This window comes from Loxodonta africana, chromosome 16, assembly GCF_030014295.1.
Source record: "Loxodonta africana isolate mLoxAfr1 chromosome 16, mLoxAfr1.hap2, whole genome shotgun sequence".
Taxonomy (NCBI): Eukaryota; Metazoa; Chordata; class Mammalia; order Proboscidea; family Elephantidae; genus Loxodonta; species Loxodonta africana.
In genome coordinates this window covers 75,657,892-75,677,941 of record NC_087357.1, presented here as the reverse complement: position 1 = coordinate 75,677,941, position 20,050 = coordinate 75,657,892, and the positions used below count along the sequence as shown (strand labels likewise).

Sequence of the window (20,050 nt, the reverse complement as noted above, 5' to 3'; positions counted from 1 at the left end):
GGCCTATATTCTTGCCCTGCTTGTATACCTGGGGGTTCTTATCGGACTTTGGAGAATGTTGGGGCACCTGAATAAAATACCATTTTTTGGCCGTTGTCAAGGAGCGCCACCAATATCCTATTCCTTGGAAAAGATTCCTTTCCTTTGGATACAGGGCATATTGCTGGTATCCCTGGTGAACAGTCTGCCTGATAACTAACTACATTTATGGGTGGAGAGGAGAAAGCTGAAGCACCCACTAGGGAAAGAGGTAACTATAAATCCGGGTGAGAGCGACCCCTAGGGAGGCATCGTGGAGTTGCAGGCTCTTGGGAGCCAGCTGTCCACACCCAAGCAGCGTTTCCTCCAGTACCCATTTCTCATTAAATCAAACTCCTTCTATCGTCTGAGGGTGCTTTTTGTCACAACCCTACAACTTGGACTTTCCGAGTTCCTCTTGCTTATGCTCACAACCAGGTGATAAAGTTAATTCAACAAGCCTGAGGTGAGCACTGAGGCGGGTACTAGAATGGGGCCGGCTATCAGTTCTCAGTGTCAGGCGGGGTGAGGGGGGAGCTCAGACTGACCAGCAGGCAGTGTGGTTGGTGCTAACTAAGCCCACCCAGGGGTTACATGGTGCAGGAAAGAGTAACCCTGAGTTGTGAGTTGAGGGGCTGTTTCAAGGATTTTCTCATGGAAGAAGGGGGTGTTTTAGGTAAGTGTGTAGAAAATGGGTTTTCCTGGTAGGGCTGAGGATGGAGGTTGTGAGGGGTGGGAGGTGGGCAGAAGGCACATAGCGAAAGCACCTGGCACCTGGGGGAACTGTGAGTCATTGTGCTTCTGGAGGTTGGGGCTCTGGGGTGGAATGAAGGGAGACGAGGTTAGGGCGGTAGAGACAAAGGCCAGATCTCCAGGCCTGAATTAAAACTTCATTTAACTTTAAGAGCTCCACAGGTGTTAAAGCAGCTCTCTGAGCCCATTCTCCTTCCAGGGGCCTGGCTCACCTCGGCCCAGCCTTCTGTGCAGCCCCAAGCACGGATCTGAGAGATGGAAGCCTTGGTTTTTGTAGGGTGTTGGGCTTTCCACACTTCTTTCCTGGCTGCTCCGTGCTGTGCTGTTGTCATGGTGACCTTGGAGGGGGGTGGGTGCAGCCCTGTAACCATCGTGAGGGAGATTTTGTCTGGCTTTCTCTGGTGGCAGATCTCTGCCAATCTGTGGCATTAGGTAGGGATGGAGGCCTTGAAAATAGGATTTGAAATACCGTTTCTTGTGCTGCCTTGCTTGGCCAAGAGCTGGAAGAAGCAGGGCAGAGAAGCATACGGAATGAGAGGGAGAGCGTAAAGAATTAAGAGGACAGAAGAGGGAGGAAATGTAGAGGCAAGAGGAGAATCACACATATGTGGCCAGCATCAGGGCCATTCCCAATGAGAGGAGAATCACACATATGTGGCCAGCATCAGGGCCATTCCCAACGAGAGGAGAATCACACGTATGTGGCCAGCATCAGGGCCATTCCCAACGAGAGGAGAATCACACGTACGTGGCCAGCATCAGGGCCATTCCCAACGAGAGGAGAATCAGACATATGTGGCCAGCATCAGGGCCATTCCCAACGAGAAGAGAATCACACGTGTGTGGCCAGCATCAGGGCCATTCCCAATGAGAGGAGAATCAGACATATGTGGCCAGCATCAGGGCCATTCCCAACGAGAGGAGAATCACAACGTATGTGGCCAGCATCAGGGCCATTCCCAACGAGAGGAGAATCACAACGTATGTGGCCAGCATCAGGGCCATTCCCAACGAGAGGAGAATCACATGTGTGTGGCCAGCATCAGGGCCATTCCCAACGAGAGGAGAATCATACGTATGTGGCCAGCATCTGGGCCATTCCCAACGAGAGGAGAATCAGACATATGTGGCCAGCATCAGGGCCATTCCCAACGAGAGGAGAATCACACGTATGTGGCCAGCATCAGGGCCATTCCCAACGAGAGGAGAATCACATGTGTGTGGCCAGCATCAGGGCCATTCCCAACGAGAGGAGAATCACATGTGTGTGGCCAGCATCAGGGCCATTCCCAACGAGAGGAGAATCATACGTATGTGGCCAGCATCTGGGCCATTCCCAACGAGAGGAGAATCAGACATATGTGGCCAGCATCAGGGCCATTCCCAACGAGAGGAGAATCACACGTATGTGGCCAGCATCAGGGCCATTCCCAACGAGAGGAGAATCACACGTGTGTGGCCAGCATCAGGGCCATTCCCAACGAGAGGAGAATCAGACATATGTGGCCAGCATCAGGGCCATTCCCAACGAGAGGAGAATCACAACGTATGTGGCCAGCATCAGGGCCATTCCCAACGAGAGGAGAATCACACGTGTGTGGCCAGCATCAGGGCCGTTCCCAACGAGAGGAGAATCACACGTGTGTGGCCAGCATCAGGGCCGTTCCCAACGAGAGGAGAATCACACGTGTGTGGCCAGCATCAGGGCCATTCCCAACGAGAGGAGAATCACAAGTGTGTGGCCAGCATCAGGGCCGTTCCCAACGAGAGGAGAATCACATGTGTGTGGCCAGCATCAGGGCCGTTCCCAACAGCAAGCCAACCACAAACGAGCTGCCGTTGAGTCATGATAACCCCGTGAGTGTCAGAGCAGAACCGTGCTCCACAGAGTTTTCAGTGGCTCTTTTTTCAGAAGTAGATCACCAGGCCTTTCTCCTAAGTCATCTCTGGGTGGACTCAAACTCCAACTTTTTGGTTAGCAGTTGAGCGCGTTAACCGTATGCACCAGCCAGGAACTCCAGAAGGGTCTAGCAGATTCTGTCCTGAAACTGACGTGTCGAAGGGAGACTGGGGGACTCCGTGTAATTGTTAGAGCCGTTGGCAGTTTTTTGGCAAGCCGACTTGTGGGTGACAGGACGCATGTTCTAGGCTCAGAAGAAAGTAAGCAGCTGTGTTAGAGGACTGTGATTCTACATCTCCTTTAGTGCTGCAGATATTAATGATTACACATAGATTACCTACTATTTGTTTTCAAAATGGAAATGGCCTTGTTGTTTCTCTAATTATTAAATAAAATGTACTTATTGTAAAAATTTCAATAATATAGAAAAGCATAAAGTATACAGTAAAATTGCCCCCAGAGCACCTTGCTTTGTAAGAATCATTACTAATATCCTACCATGTTGCTTTTTCTACCACAGAGCATTCCATTATATGTATGCACCATCATCCATCGTTTACTAAATACATTTTTATTGCACATTTTAAGAACTGTAATCACTGTGTTACATATATGACCTCAGAAAGGGTTCCAATATAAAATACTTAAAAAAGAAGATTTGGAAGGAAGGTTGTGGGTAGAGGCCAAATCCTGAAGCCTCTTAGATGTTATGGATTTTACTCCGAGGACAAGAGAGAATCATTGAAGGATGTTGAGCAGAAGGGAGACATGGTCAGATTTACATTTTAGAAAGATCCACTGTTCCACCAATTGTGTAGAGAGTGGGTTTGATGTGTCTAAGACTACAAACCAGAGACCAGCGTGGAGGAGAGGGGCTTATGGAGGAAACAGTCCAGGCAAGAGTATCAGAGAATATAGCCTTAGGCAGTGGAAGTCAGGACAGAGGTGAGGAGGTGGGATGTAGAGACGTTTAAGGCATAGAGTTGACAGGACTTGACATCATGTCACCCCGTGTCCTATTGTTCAGACCATTCACCTGAGTGTGAGACAGTCCACTTGACTTTTAGAGGGGAGAAGGTGATATTTTACACCTGTCTAGCAGTAGTACCAATAAAACAAAATAAGGCCATTGGCATCTGACTACACTGTCAACCAGAAACAAAGGTGAAAAGAGGAGAGAAGCAGAACAGGGACAAATTTGTGCTTCTTTGTGGAAAGTGAATGACATTTCAGTGTTAACCAAAACATGTCTTGTGAAATACACTGAGAGAGCAATACTGACTCCAACAGCTCTGGGCTCACGGCTGGAATCTCAGAAGGAGACAGACTTTGTCCTAGTATCTGTGGAGTCCTGGAAAAGGTCTCTGATGGACCTAAAAGGACCTTGTGTCCACCCTTTGATGGTTGACTGTGTCCGCTGACATGAGTGACTCTAATGGCCAACGAGAACTCATGGAATGGAAGCACAAGAAAGATTTCCTCTCAGTGGGTCAGGTTTTCGTGATGAGGCAACAACGCATGAGACTGAGGGTGGAATATTAGAATAGTTCTAATCATTCTGATCATTGGAAACTTCGTGTTTGGTCCAAACCTCTGGGCTTGGCCATGAAATCATGCATATCTCCAGTGGCTCCTTTTTGCCAGCAGAGCACACAACCCTGCCCTGCCACCTGCTTCTGCCTTTCCAAGGAGCCCTACTGAGCCTGGCAAGGTTTGAATCTCAGAGTATGGAGAAAGTCCAAAAAGGGTTAATCTCACATCTTTTGCCCATAGCTGTCAGATGATTGCCTGGCCGTAGAATTTAATTTGGAAGGCGAATTCCTAATACTAGGAATCTGTAATGATGCTGATGTCATAAAAATAATCAGATTTGAGTGCTGAACATGGGCTGTTTCAGCAAGAGTGATTAAATGTACTACACACAGCAAGAGCTCCCTTAAGCACTATTAATATCACTGTGACAATCATTTAGGGATTAATAATCACCATATTTAGGCTGTTTTTCCAAAGCCCCAAGAGGCTTAGAGACTCCAGTAGGTTTAATGTCTCAAGAGGGCTCCAAATGGTTGTTTTTGACCACTGATTTGCTCAGCCCCAAGGATCCAAGGGTATGTAAGTGAATCAACTTGGTACTTAATTATCCTCCGAGAAAATGAACAACAGACTTCCCAGAGATTTCTCCCTTTGCCACTGGCTACCCATCCGTCATCTACTTCTCAGTCTCTGAATCTTAGAGTACATCTCAGAGGGCTCACGAAGTAGAGGCAGGAGGATTTTTTGCTCTATTTTGCATTGACCAAGCACCCATTGGAATTGCCCGTTTGAAGGGCAAGTATTATAATCTGGCAAACCTAGGAAGATGGCATGGACATTTTTGTTGTTTTTCTAGCCTAAGTTTTTGAACCAGAAGGAAGCCTTTCCACACGTTTCAAAAGATCAGCCTTACGAAATTGCAAATGTCTTCTTATTCTTTCCCTGAACTCTTGTCAGAGTCAACTCTGGAAAACTAAGACCACAAATGGCTCTGCTCAGCTATGTGAAAGGAAAGAATTGGAGAAAAAGGAAAACTGGGCTTTGGCATCATTCTTGTCCTAGAACCACTGACAGACCTCCACCCAGAGCTCTGTCTTCAAACCCACTTGCTTCCTGATGGGCCTCAGCCCTGTCCTACATTCTTCGCACATGGCGGCCCCAGAATAGACACAGTCATCAGAATTTCTCCTCGTCCATTCTCTTCTGCAGCGGTTCAAGACGTTAATCAATATCTCTAGAAGATCTCTCTTTTCCTTAGGGCAGCAGTTTTAGATCCTTTTAACATCCCATGCACAGAATGTGGAGTGAGGCACAGCTTTTCTTTAGCAGTCAAAGCAAGATTTTGTAGGGAATACCAGCTTGTGACTATTACAGTGTAGTGACGAAGGGTGAAGACTCTGGAGCCAAAACTGCCTGGGTTCAAATCCCAGCTCCAGTGCTTACTGCGTGAACTTGTTCCTTAACCTCCGATGCCTTCATAGGGCTGAAACGCGTTGATATACGTAAAGCATTTAAAACAACGGTGCACGTGGTAAGCACTGCACAGGAATTGTCAAAGTGTTAGCTGTTACTATTACCATGATCCTGGACTCTTGGAATTTAAATCCTTGGCTCTCCAAGAAAGAGGTGGGAGAGGACAGAAGTAACAGATCAACCAGTGAAGAATGTTAAGGCGCCGTGTGAGGTGTACGGAGCCCCACTGTTGGGGGCTGACAGAGATAGCAGATGGAGGTCTCTTCTACGAGGTGCAGTAAGAGCGCCAGAGTCAAGTGGCAATCTGAAGCAACGTTACGAAAGATGTCCTAAGACAGTGGGGTTAATTATCAATGAGTGACTGGAGGTAAGAGCTGGGAGCAGGAAAAGTTGCTTTGGATTGCAGGGTGGGTGGAAGGACGTTACAGAGGTTGGCGTTGACCCAGTCCTTAAAGAATGGGGTATATTTGCACAGATGGAAAGGGCTTTCCAGTTCAGTAATAGCATAAGCAAAGATACAGTAAATAGGCTTGACTGTGATGAAAGTTTAAAGAGTTTATGGAAAAGAGTAGTGGTAGAAGAGTCTGGAACTTCACAGGGTATTGAAGATGGAAGGAAAGAGTTTGGATGTAACATTTTAGTCAATGGAAAGACTTTGGGCAGGAAAGTCACGTGCTGTCAGCAGCATTCCAGGAGACTTAGCCCAGTGGGAGTGAACAGGATGAAGTTCGGTGGGGAAAGTATGGACAAAGAGACCAGTTCATTCAGTACATATCCACAGAGGCCCTACTGCACACCAGGGACTCACTGCTCTGGGACCCAGAGGAGAATAAGACTGACAAGGGCCCTGCTATCATGGAGCTTAAAATTTAGTAGGTTCCAGTTAACCCACTCAAGGAACACCAGTGAATGTTACAACCATTAAGTATCAGGCTGTTGGAGGACAGGATATTAGTATTGTCTCAAAGTCTCACCTCAACCAAACCAAAGCCCAAACCCTTTGCTATCAAGTTACAGAGCAGAGGTGCTCCATAGCCTTGCTTCCATGGCACTGCTGGGCAGCCTTTAGCCTGGTGTAGTCCAGGGCAAGTCTCGCCCCACAGACAGCTTATTAATTACAGAGGTATGTGGGTGCCTTCCAATGGAGAGATCTGGCATTCCCCTCTTAACCAGGTGACCAGACCTGGTGTCGCGGAGTTGGGACATCCTGATATGATGCCATTTTGCCAGAGTATTAAACCAGAACCTAATCATGAGGAAAGGGTCAGACAAATCGAGACTGTGAGGCATTCTACAAGACAGGTTAGCCTGGGTTCGTATAAAAGTCAAATGTCATTAAAAACAAACAAAGGAGGGCAAGGGGAGGTATTGTGTATCGAATAAAAGAGACTAAAGCAGAGATTGGCAAATTATAGCCCATGGTCCCAATCTAGCCCCTGCTTGTTTTTGAAAATAAAGTTTTATTTGGAATACAGCCACACCCATTCCTTTAGATGTTGCCTGAGGTTGGTTTCATGCCATAGTGGCAGAGTTGAGTAGTTACAAAGACACCATATGGCCCACAGAGCCTAAAATATTTTCTATCTAGCCCTTGACAGAAAAAGTTTCCTGACCCCTGGGTCAAAATGATATAATAACCAAATGCAGTATATAAACCTTGATTAGTTCCTGGATCAGGAAGAAAAACGTATGTATAAACAACTTTAGGAACAACTGGAGAAGTTTAAATAAAGACCGCAAATTAGATGATGGTGCTTAGTTCACATTAATTTTTTTATGCATGATAATGGCATTGTGCTTATGTTACAAAATGTCCTTCTTCTTGGGAGCTGAGTCTGGAAGTATTTGGTGGCTATGTCATGATGTCTACAACTGTCTTACAAATGGTTCAGTCAAAAAAAAAAAAAAGGAATAGAAAATAATATACAGAGATAAAGCCAGTGTGACAAAATATTAATAATTGGTCAGTCTAGGTGAAGGGTGTGCGAACATTCATTGTAGTATTTTTTCTATAGGCTTGAAGATTTTGAAAATAAAACTTGTGAAATTTTTTCATTTTAATTTTAACAGTATTGGAGTGCCTTAAGTTAGAGGCCAGCCGCAGTAGCCCAGATGTAACATTCCTGTAGGCTCTGGCCTGCCCTTCACGCCTGCCCTACTGAACGCCAACCACCTTCCTGCCCATCCCTTACGATGGAGTTGACTTACCTCTCGCCTAAAGGAGGCGCTGTTACTCTAAGGCAGCCCCAACAGGGTCTTGTCTTTGTAACCTGGGGATTTTGCTTGTTGTCTCTTTTGTACAGTAATTCCATCAAGCTGGTGAATCTGCTGTCCATATTTATCAGCACGTGGCTAACAGCAGCCGGGTTCATCCATTTGGTAAGTATCCTGGAAGACCCTCTCAGCTCTGGCTTTCTTGCAACCAGCCCTTCTGTGAGCCACTTCATTACCTGAAATTTCTCACGCTGGAGAGAAACTTCAGCCCAGCTGTAGAATTCAGGAAAAGGGGAAGCAACCGCACAGTTGTCTGGGTTTTCAACCCTTTTACCCCAAACTAGTTCCAAATGGTGAGTGATGTTGGCGCTATTAACCTGCGTGTTCCGGTTCACCAGGACTGCAGTGGGCTTTGGTTGATTTTTCATCCTGTGTGCAATAACCCAACTGAGCCACAAGATGGCAGTGCTTCCTCAGGAAACACCCGGTAGAGGCCTGGGGAGGAGGTTACGTTTGACGCACACACCTCTTAAAAAAAAATTGGCATCTCTCAATTTCTCTCCACTTTCCCTTCACAAAAAGCCACCTTAGATTCTTTTGCCTGATTGCCTGTCATTTTGTACCTCAAAAATGTTAATTCAAATTAATGTGACTCTCTGAAAGCCTTATATTATTAAGTCAAGCTGTTCTCACCTTCCCAGAGCACATATTTTTCCCTGCCTTTAGAGACCACAGCTATTGTTGGAAACACATTTCCTATCAACACAAATTGTTACGACTGGAAGGAGTCCCATCTAACTAGGAAGCTTTGAATAAAGGTGCCCTTCCCTCGCTGAGCCTCTGTTTGTGTGAAGAGGTTGTTATTGTTGTTAGTTGCTGTTGATGACTCAACGCAGCCCCATGCGTGCAGAGTGTAACTGCGTTCCATAGCATTTTCAAGGCTACAACCTTTCTGAAGCAGATCTCCAGTAGCTTGCCAGGCCTGTCTCCCGAGGCACCTCTGGGTGGGTCAGAATCCCGAACCTTTCAGGTAGTAGTGAAACACTTGACCTTTTGTGCCACCCAGGGGACCCCCGTGTAAGGGCTATAAGTGAGCATCTAGTTGCCCACCGTGTGGGATTTATGTAGTTATCGTCCTCAGGAAGACAGACCTGGGCTGGAAGTTGGGAGGCTCTGGTGGTTCCCCACTCAACCCTTTATGCCGATAGGATTCTTGGCTCAAATCACGTTTATATGAATCACCCCAGTTCTTGTTGCAACCTGGTGCCAAGCTCTAAAAGCATACATGTAGGAGAGATAGTGGTCTTCAGGTGGCAGGTGAGCCCACCTTACAGAGCTGTTACGTGAAATACTTTCTGGGTCACCTGGAAACCACCATGAACATGGCATGTTGAGGACAAGCTTTGATGTGAGTGAAAGAGCCCAGGTCCTGGAAAGGGTCTGCAGAGGTTGACGGTCACAGGAGTTCACTGTCCAGTGGCCAATAGGGCTGGGGTCTGGGGTAGTAGATGGGATCCAGCCCAGCCACTTGCTGGCAGTCAGAGATACAGTATCTTTCCTGTCTGCCTCGTGATGTTGTTGGCAGATCAAATATGATGCGACAACAAGGAAGTGTTTTGCAAAGTCTGAAGCAGGGGTGGGAAAACCACAGCCTTCTGGCCAGATCTGACCGTGCCCATTCTTGTAAATATTGCCTTTGGCTGATTTCGGAGTCCCTGTTAAGCACTTGACTACTAAATAAAAGATTGGAGGTTTGAACCCACTCAGAGTCCCCTTGCTTCTGAAAGGTTGCAGCCTTGAAAACCCTATGGACCAGTTCTACCCTGACACAACAGGTAGGGTTGCCATGAGTTGTAATCGACTCAATGGCAACTGGCTTATGGCTGCTTTCACACTACAATGGCACAGCCCCGTGGTTGCAACAGAGAGCCAAGCTGAAAATATTTACCCTCTGACCTTTTAGGGAAAAAGTTTGCAGGCCCTTGGTCTAAAGGGTTGATCAAATGCACATTGTTCTCATGAGCTCACACTTCCTATTCCCAGGGAAACTCTTCACCCCGAAGGGCAGAGCCCATTGTAGACATTCTACGGAGGAGTTGAGCAGGGTGGTTCATCTCTGAGAGACACTTGGAAGTCTGTTTGGGATAGGGGCATCACATCCGAAGGAGCAAGCTCACCAGGCATCTTGTTGGTCAAAACTATGACAGGAGGAGGCCCTCAGTCGGGGGGGACGGTGTGAGTGACCAGGCCTCTGAGATTTAGCAGGAACTCACACAGGAAGGTCAGGGAAGGGCTCTCTGGCTTTGTTCCTTGAAGAGAATGCTATAAAATCTGTCCAGAGACGATGCCCCCAAATTCAGCTGGCCTGAGCTGGGATATTTCCTCCCCTTCCTTCCACTCTGTGCCCTAATCAGCTCGGAGGGTCTTCTTCTAATACAACCCCATTTCCCCATCACCTGCTCAGCCATCATCTAGAGAGCTGCACCCAGGGTGCCAGGCGCCTTGCGTGGAGGGCCATGTGGGTCAGGACACGGCCTCCTGGGGCTCTTATGCGTCCTGGTTTATTATATACATAGTTTTGTTTTCTTTTTCTCTCCTGTCTCTTTGCATTAGGTGGAGAATTCAGGGGACCCATGGGAAAACTTCCAAAACAACCAGGCTCTTACATACTGGGAGTGTGTCTATTTACTGATGGTGACCATGTCCACCGTCGGCTACGGCGATGTTTATGCAAAAACCACACTTGGCCGCCTCTTCATGGTCTTCTTCATCCTCGGGGGACTGGTAAAAACTCTTTATATTATGATGCTGACTTGTGTGGTCATCAATGTTCTCTATTATCTGCTTCCTTAAAGCATTGTAGTATTATATCGTGTTTCTGTGTTAGAAACAGGTGCTTGTCTTAGTGTTACGATCCAGCTAAGTACATACAAGCAGGTTGGTGACTTTTCTACAGGCTCTTTGGTGTATTAAGTTTGTTTCCTGTAGACAGGGAACGATACCACCCAGGTACAGTGCCCTTGTCAGGGACAGCCATATAGCCAGGAGCAAACCTAAGTGTCTTAAGAGAGTGACAGTGTTAATAAGTGAGAGAGTGCTCATCCCTTAGTAATGGAACTCAAGATCTGATATTCTGCCAGGACGGTTGCTGTCACCTGACCCTTGGTAGATGCTGTTGGTACTTTGTAGACAGTTGACAGTTTCAAGACCCCACCTTCCCCCTTCAGGCTCCTCCCTAAAATTCCAACAAACACTGTGGCTGGGGTCTGCCCTAGAGAGTCGGTACCCACAGCAGAGGTACCTACCTACTGGTACAGGTGGACGTCACCCATGAGCAGAATACAGTTTTGCGAACAGCCAGCTCCACCATGCAGCGACACATGGGGTATTTTCCCACCGCCTTTGTAAGCCAGAAGTTCTCCCTGTTTGCAGTTCTTTCTGTGCAGATCTCTGTGTAGCACTCACATGTCGCTTGGGATGGACTATCCAAAGGCGATTTCTGGCAACACGCTGGCGGTTGCTGCATTTTGTCTTTCAAAGCCACTCATTTTAAGTTTTAGAATTTTTTTTTTTTTGCTGTACATGAGGTAGGTGATTCAAATCCTAATTCACACTCGGGTTTCATTTCCGTACACCACACGCACATTTATATTTCTTTATGCATACGTATCTGTCTATTTTGTATGCATGACATATACATTAAAAATGTATGTAAATGTACGTGTGTGTGTGCATTAACGCAAGCGTTTCTCCAGCGTCCGGGACGTCCCTGTAGATGATGAGACCCAGTTATCAAAAAGCAGGGCCTAGGAATATCCCGCCACAAGCAAGATGTTTGTTGGACAAAACATGGCAGCTTCGTTTTCCTCCCTGCTCTCCTTTCCTCCCATGTGATCCTGAAATTTACCTTCTGTGCTTTTTAGTCATTTTTTTTTTTTTTAATGGAAAGGTTTACTGTTTTTACAAATTTTCTTTTGACATTTACTGTCTTTAATAACTCATAAAGGCATTGGTTCTCCTTTGAGTTTTAATTAGAAAGGCCTTCTCTCACAGCAGTGTGTGTGTGTGTGTGTGTGTGTGTAATTTCGCTAGCATGCACCCCTTTAAATTATTTCTCTTCAGAAAGAAGAGTTAAATCCCAACTCATTTATTCCTGTCTCCTTGGTACTTTTCTCAACTGTGGTTTTTGTTTGTTTGATTTTTGTATTTTGCTCTTTTTAGTTATTTAGGTTAGCTAATACTTTATTTTGTCCTGTGTGTTTTCAGGATCTTACACTTTTTTGTGCTTTTATTTATTTTTTTAATTAATTTTGTCCTGTGTATTTTGTGCTTTTATTTATTTTTTTAATATAATCAAATATATTAATATTTACCTTCACAGTCCTATTCCTTTTGTGTTTTCAGATCTTAGCACCCACCCCCCTTCTGAAAAAGGTCACCCCCTTTCTTTGGCCTGTCTTTTTAGTCTCTCTTCTGTCTCCTATCTTCTCCTCAGGCCATGTTTGCCAGCTACGTCCCTGAAATCATAGAGTTAATAGGAAACCGCAAGAAATACGGGGGCTCCTATAGTGCGGTTAGTGGAAGAAAGTAAGTATGCCAAGAGGTTTTGCTGCCTCCACTGTGATAGAGTCCTCTCTGCATGCCATTTTTTTTTTTTTTTTTGGCTCTTGTTTCTTTGTTTCATGCATGTAGGCAATGTTTGCCCGCTACGTGCCCGAAATTGCTGCTCTCATCCTGAATCGGAATAAATTCGGCGGGACTTTTAACAAACATGGAGGCAGAAAGTAAGTCAGTTGCATCAGAGAAGATGTGGTTGAGTGACTTGCAAGAGTCTTTCTGGTGCTGACACCTGAATTTGGCCCCTGTCCTGCTCCCCCAGGGGGCTTCTATGAGGGAAGGGTTACACTCTGAGACATGGGCTGTGTTACCAGGGGTTACCTCAACAAGCTGTCACACTTGGGCCACCTCCCTAGGCCTTGTTCACACTCACCGTTTTCTTTCCCACTCATCATTTCCCAGAGGAATGATAGATTTGTCCTGGAAGGGGTTCATATATAACTAGGCCCATATTTTCTGTCCTGACTCCTAATAAGTAGACCACACTCATTTGTTCTTCGCATCAACGGCTTAGTGACTCACTTCTGGTCTTCCAAAGTAATGTGACATTTGTGTGGTGATAACATGGGATGATACTCTAATAGGGACATTCTAGAGAAGGCAAGATCGAGGTCTTCCTACTGTGAAGGCATTGTGGCTACCAGACAACCAGTTCTCCTCTTTAGCCAGGAGGCACCGATCTCATCCTCAGAGGGACTCATTGCTGTATTGAAATTCCTTCTGGGCAAGAAATACTACATTTGTGGTATGTCTGGGCACTACATAGTGTTCCTGATGGATCTTTTGTTTGCCTTCCCATACATGAATGCTTTTCTCCTGGAGACTTTCGTTTTGTTTTCAGATGTCTTTAATAGCAGTATCAGTGTGTGGGTCTAACACTGACCAGAGCTTCTCTCTGAAGAAAGTGGCAGAATGTCACCATCCCTGCTCTCTGTTAGAGCACTGTCCTGAGAGAAGATGTTAAGTGGGAGGCAGGGCGACAGCAACCATTCTTTGTTTTCTTAAAGCTTTTTCTCGGACAGTCAGGTTGGTTGGTTTTTGTTCTTGAGGAATAATTCACATGAAGTGTTTGCATCTCTAGTGTAGAGCCTGAGGAGTTTTTACCTGCCTGCACACCCCATTCGTGCCACCCAGGTCCAGATATAGAGTATTTTCATCACCCCAGAAAGTTCATTCATACCTCTTCCCAGTCATGGAAGTTTCTAGAGCGGAACTGTTCCCCCACCCCCATTTATTTTAAAATGAACTCTAGAATAGCCTGTTTTGTTTTGTTTTTCAAGTAAAAATAAAAGAAAGCCAGTAGCCTTATGTTTTCCTCAGCTGCCTGCTCTTCACTGTGACAGGAGGCCCTGTTGCCTGGAGCCAACCCTGCTTGCTGATCAGGGATCCCACTGCATGCCGAGCTCAGGTGTCCAGGCCACTGTTTAGCAAATGAGTAGGTGGAAAAAGAGGCTCATTTTCTTCAACTACCCACAGGACACCAGTTTCCTTTCAAAGGAACAGAGGACAGTGTGGGGGAGGAAGCCAGTTGGCGTCTTTTCTGTGGAGGCAGCACACTCCTCCACCTTCCCTCTAATGAAGTCCTCCTCTTCCTATTATCTTAACTGCCCTGGATGAGGTGAGGACCAAGCTGTTCCCATTTCTGGGCCATTGGTTGGATCCAAAAGGCCAAATAAGTTCAGAGACTCCCCTTGATAATCTGTCATATGCCAAGAGGAAAACAGCGTCTCTTGGTTCAGGCATTAAGGTGAGGACAGGTCGCCATAAGGCAGAAGGCATTTGAGGGCCTGGGCTCTCTTTGTGGCCTCCAGCCCACTGTCTAAGCCAACATTTCCTTATCCCTGCCTCTGAAGAAGTCAATAAAATCAATAGCCCTGAGGTCTATGTTGAAAATATTTCTTGACTATCACTCCAGGTCATTTTTTTTCCAAAGTCGTTTCTCTAGTCCAGTGTGGGTGGGCCTGGTGGCTAGCAGCTTTTGTTGACGAATGACCAGATGAGGCCCTCGGACCAGCGTTCACTCACCAGCCTGTGGTCTGGTCCAGTCATCTTTTCTGCCTTGTTACTTCAACCTCCACATGCTGGGGACTTCAGATCACAGTCTTCCCGCAGCTTTTGTTCTTGCTTCATAATCTTTTATCACCGCTTTAGGCCTGGTTCTCTCTCTCTTTTTTTCCTCCCTTTATGAAAATGCACACTTTGCTTTTAATGTTCTCTTTGGGGTCTCCAATGCCCCTGACCCCTCGGACAGGATCAGTTTGTGTCTTCAGCACTGGGACTGTTCGCTTTACTTTGCATATTGTTTCCTGGTTCAAAAGCTAATTACTAAGTAGTTTAAAGAAGCCCTTTGGTCACTTAAATCTTTCATCAGAAAATATCAGCTTGGGAAGGGAACAATAATAAAGGGCCATTAGCACCCTTTGTTTGATGTTGTTTTTCCAGTCAGTAGAACAAGATTGATGAAATGTTATGTTTGGCCAAAATTTGAGTTTTCATTTGGAATTCAGTGTTGAGAGAATGGGCTGTCAGAATCAATAAGTTTTCTTTCGCTTGGGATATGGGCATGTGGTAGTAATTAGCAATATAAGGTCTTTAGTTGAGCAACCAAGCATGGATTCTGGCAGCAAACATAATGAGAAACTACAGTCGTTCTATTTCTAACGTCAAAAAGTTTCCAGATAAAATTAAACGCATTTGCAAAATGAAAGCAGCTAAACTTTGTTGAAAGATGAAGTTCAGACTCTTAAAATAGCATGCTGTGCTCCGCGTTTTTGTGTGTGCATAAATATGTGTGCTGTACTCACAGACAAACGCACGTATACTCTTCTCCCCAGAATCAAATCAAATGAATGCCCAGGGAGTAATTGGAACATATACATATAAAGGGATTTATCTATGTGTGCATATTTTATTCAGAAATAACCCCTCTGACAATGCATTAACTTGTCAGAGAACTCAAGGTAACTGGTAACCCAAAGCTACAGAGACACAAAACTTTGAAATTCAAAGGTTATTTGGAGTAAAAACAAATTTAGTCAGGGAAGCTCAGGGTTTTGTTTATTCAAGACCCAATTTCAGGCTATTGGAGATTATAAAGATTTCATTGGCACCTGATTTTCAGTTTTAATTTACGTGTGTGGCATGATGTAAACAATTTGCAGAAATGTCTTCACCCTCAACATGTTATCAAGGACCTAGAGTGGTTCCCGGCGTTATGTTCATCAATATTCCTCACCTGACTGACCTCCCACTGGACATCCCAAGCCAGTGGTTGCTGCGGGTGCTTGTGTGTGCACCAGCTATTATTTATCATTATGATGCATTAGGGCACCTAGGAAGAAGAGCCCAGCAGCGTAGTGGTTAAGAGCTCGGCTGCTAACCAAGAGGTTGGCAGTTCGAATCTACCACATGGGCTCACCCTGAGTTGATGTTGACTCGGTGGCAACTGGTTTGGTTGGAGTGTAAAAAAACCAAGGGGTCATTGTAAGACCGAGGCAGTGGATCTCTCCATATTGGAGGTACTGAGGACAATTAGCCTATTGGGCTAGACCCTGAGTTTTATTCAAAAGGATAGCCCCTTCCACAGCCTGGCCCCCCTCAGCTGTTGCTATGGCCTTCAGGCTCCCCACTCATGCTGCCTCTTCCCATAACCCCTTGCAGCATTCCCCAGAGGCATCCTCTCTGAGTGTGACTCTGCCCACTCCTGGATAGTTTATGGGAACTGACAAGATCGTGGTCTGAGGTCACATGGCCAAGGGCCATAGAAAATAATTGGCCACAGGGAAAAATCCGTCTGCCCTTAACTCCTTTGTCAGAAGCAGTGAGGCTGGGGTTTCATCCAGAACTTGTATTTACCGTGACTGGGCTTTTGTGGCCCGAAATTCACTCACTCATAGGCCACATAGTTGTGACAAGTCAGAGTGGGATGAGTTTCCATTATCCTGCTGATTCCTGGTAGGCACATGCTGAGGGGGCACATAGGAGAGAGGAGTGAAGAATGAAAGACAAACCTGTTGCCGTCGGATCCATTCCAACTCCTGGTGACCCTATAGAGTAGAACTGACCCACAGGGTTTCCAAGGCTGGAATCTTTACAGAAGCAGACAGCCACCTTTCTCCTGCAGAGCAGCCGGTGGGTTTGAACCACCAACATTTAGGTTAGCAGACTAGCAATTAATCACTGTGCCACCAGGGCTCCTTTATAAAAGACAAGGAGTAGGCAAAGGGATGGCAGGACAGGGAATATGATTAACTTAGGAAGGGTCCTCTGGCTTAATGAGGAAGCGGAGCCCCTGTTCTGGCTGTGGCAATAATTACCACAGGCTAACCTGGCGCTCACTCCACGAAGACCGTCTGTCAAACGTGAGTGCTGGTGCTTCTCTTGGAACGCTTCCTTATAGAGGCAGAAAGGGGTGCTGCATACTTCTGGACATGAGGATGCCGGTCAAGAAAGCCCAGCACTCTAGCCTGCCTTATATGACAGAAATGATGACAACCAGGATACTCCTTAGAAGCAAGGATGGCGAGACTACATCTCACATACTTTGGACATGTTATCAGGAGGGATCAGTCCCTGGAGAAGGATATCAATGCTTGGTAAAGTAGAGGGTCAGTGGAAAAGAGGAAGACCCTCAACGAGGTGGATTGACACAGTGGCTGAAACAGTGGGCTCAAGCGTGGCAACAATTGTGAGGATGGCGCAGGACTGGGCGGTGTTTTGTTCTGTTGTACGTAGGGTCGCTGTTAGTTGGAACTGACTTGATGACACCTAACAACAACAACTACAAATAGTTGCTCTTTCTTAATCTTCACACCGACCCTGTGAGGCAGGTACTGTCATCATTTCCCTTTGGGATGGATGAGGATACTGAGGAACAGAGTGGTTAAGTAACTTACCTGACGTCATACAGCTGGTAGAGGTGGAACTGGGATTTGAACCTGGGGCAGTCTAATCCACTGAGCCGTACTGCCTCCCCAGATCATCTCTCGAGGCCCCTGTCAGGTCTAAACTCAGTGATCCTATTGTTGTATGTCTCCCTACCTGTACTTATAAGCATGGCCAGAAACCTGTGTCCACCAGGGAGGGGATTAGAATGGTGTGAGTTTCACTTTGGGTCTGTCTCCTCTTCCTGCCCACCCACTGCCTCTAACAGTCCTGGCCCAAAGATCAAGGAAACGAATGGGGGAGGGGAAATAAAAGAATTTCTTCCTTGATTGTTTTCATTTGGCTAAAGAAGAAATGTAATTACTTGTACACTTGCCACAGTGAGAAGCTTTCAAAGATAGACAGATGGTTGTCCCAAGTGAGATTTGTGGCTTATTTATGAATTTCAACACTTTCAACCCCTTCTGTGCCTCCCTCCTTTCTGAGTAGTTCATTTCCTGGGTTACTGGCTGTGGTGAATTATACTAGTCTTCTAGAACTTGGGCTCTCTTCTGCAAAGATTCAACACACGTACCAGGGAGGTACAACATGCATGCTATCTTAAGAACCCTCCTTGTCCTGGCAGTTTCATCTATCTGTGCTCTTTAATTCTCTGCTGGGTCTGCAGCCCAGCTCAGCGCATTTGTCTGGTGGTGGTGGTCTCACAGCTGTCTGTGAATGTAACCTCACTGTATCCCCTTGGAGGGAGTTGGGGACATACGGCTTCAATCTCAGATGTGGCCTCATTATTGTAAGGGGCCTCAAAACCACACGGGTGGGGAGGGTTTATCATGCTTTTCCATGTAAAAATGAAACTAGATGCTTTATTATGTGCTTTAAATGCTTCTATTTTAAAGAGCGTCCAATGGTTTAGGACACAATTTCAAGAACTAAAAACAGCTAGGTGCATCGACCTGCCTCAGCGGCCGTTCCTGTTGTCCATCTCCACTGGTTCTTTCACTCCATCCGAGGGCATTCACTGAGTGCTTACTGTGTATCAGGCACAACGCTGGGCTGTGTTGGATGGTAGATTCCGTGGTGAACCACCTGTGCAATCTGTCCTCGTGAAGTTCATAGTCTCGAGGCTGCTGACAGTGAAAAGGAATATAACTAAAGAAATATACCAATTACAAATTTTAATACGTGCTGGGCAAACAAAAACGGACTGAGATTCTCTGAGAGAGAAAAACAGAGGTTATTCAAGCTACATTAAATAGTCCAAGGAGGTGACACCTCAGAGGAAATGATGTTAAAGCTTGTTCAATGACCACTTAACCCAGCTTGTGTTATCTCCTAAACTGAGGTGCAGGTACATGAACCCCTCTTGCAATTATTAGTCTTTAGTTCTAACTCCAAAGGGGTAAGCTGATTTGTCTCTCAGGCTCTAACTTGCCTGAATTGCACTCTCCTGTGACTTATCCGGAGAGGGCATCCCGCTTGCCTTTGCAAGTTCCTTATTGTTGGATCCATATTTATCTCTGTCTTTCCTCTTATCAGAAATAGACAGGCCTCTCATCTCCCTCATAATCCTTTGTTCCTTTCTGGGACCTTTTATTTTCTTGGCTTTCTTGTATCAACATGAAATCTGACTCCGTTTTCTCCACCACCCTTGAGAGATTTTGTCTGCCTTGGTTCTAGACCATTTTTTAAAGGAATTGGAATTTGAAACAGTCTGCTAAGTCGGAACATGAATTCTTTCTCTCTCAAAGACTCATTTACCAAATTTTTATGCAAATAGTGTGTGCCTTCCACTTTTGTTTGCCAAACGTTCCCTCTCCCCCTGAGGTGTTTTCATAAACACGCTATGCCAATTTTATTTTACATGTTGCTATATAAAAAAAGAAAAATTACCATAGCCTGTGTATGAAAATACCTTATGAGGGGAAGGAGCTTTTGGCAAACAAACGTAGAAGGTGCACAATATTTGCATAAAAATACGATAAGCCATTCCCCGTTCTCCCATATTCTGCCCTCACCAAAGAACTCACAGGAGCTTTGTCCTTCATTGTTCCACAGGTGTTTACTGAGGGCTTGCTACCTGCCAGGCATGGGGACAGATGTACTTCTACACACCCATAAAAATCTGCAAATATGCCACGTCACTCTTTAGCTACACATTGTATTACTTCTGGGTTGGTTGGGAAATTCACACTCGGAGCTTATTTAAACCTCCCGGCCTGGTTCCAGGAGGTGATGGTCTTCCTAAAATAACATTTTCATCTCTACTCTGTCTGAGAAAGCCCAGCCTCTAGCACTCAGGAATAGGGTTCAGGGTTAATTCATGGGGTGTTGACTGGGGCTGAGTACTGAGGGCCCCCTTTCCTTTCTTGTTTATGTGTCTCCTGAACGCCGCTCACTCTCACTTCTCTGCAGGCTGCAAGGGACAGACTGCTCTCGTGAGGGAGGTTTTCTATAAGTTGTCATTTATGACTTCTCTATCACAGACATTCCTTTAATCCTCTGAAGACATCTCTCTGGTTGAAATGTGACTGAAGCTTTGCATTTTACACAAACTTCGCTTCTTGGTCAAATAAGCCATTAAGCTATCTCATTGCATGGCCCATGTGACTCCCCAGCCCCAACTCCCCAGCAATTTCTTCAGATGCCTACATTTTAAAA

General features: G+C 45.8%; 1 protein-coding gene across 9 annotated transcripts in view; it reads left to right on the top strand.

Moving 5' to 3' along the window:
- Positions 1-20,050, top strand: part of KCNMA1 (potassium calcium-activated channel subfamily M alpha 1) — a 917,661-nt gene that overhangs the window by 584,036 nt on the left and 313,575 nt on the right. For 8 of the 9 annotated variants that reach the window (XM_023547132.2, XM_010589260.2, XM_010589253.2 and 5 more), the window contains 3 exons: positions 7,981-8,056; positions 10,505-10,675; positions 12,387-12,478. In XM_023547132.2, coding sequence (XP_023402900.1) covers positions 7,981-8,056; positions 10,505-10,675; positions 12,387-12,478 — 339 coding nt within the window. Of the gene's footprint in view, positions 1-7,980; positions 8,057-10,504; positions 10,676-12,386; positions 12,479-12,583; positions 12,676-20,050 lie in introns of all 9 variants that reach the window. The other variant, XM_023547130.2, reaches the window with a different exon arrangement.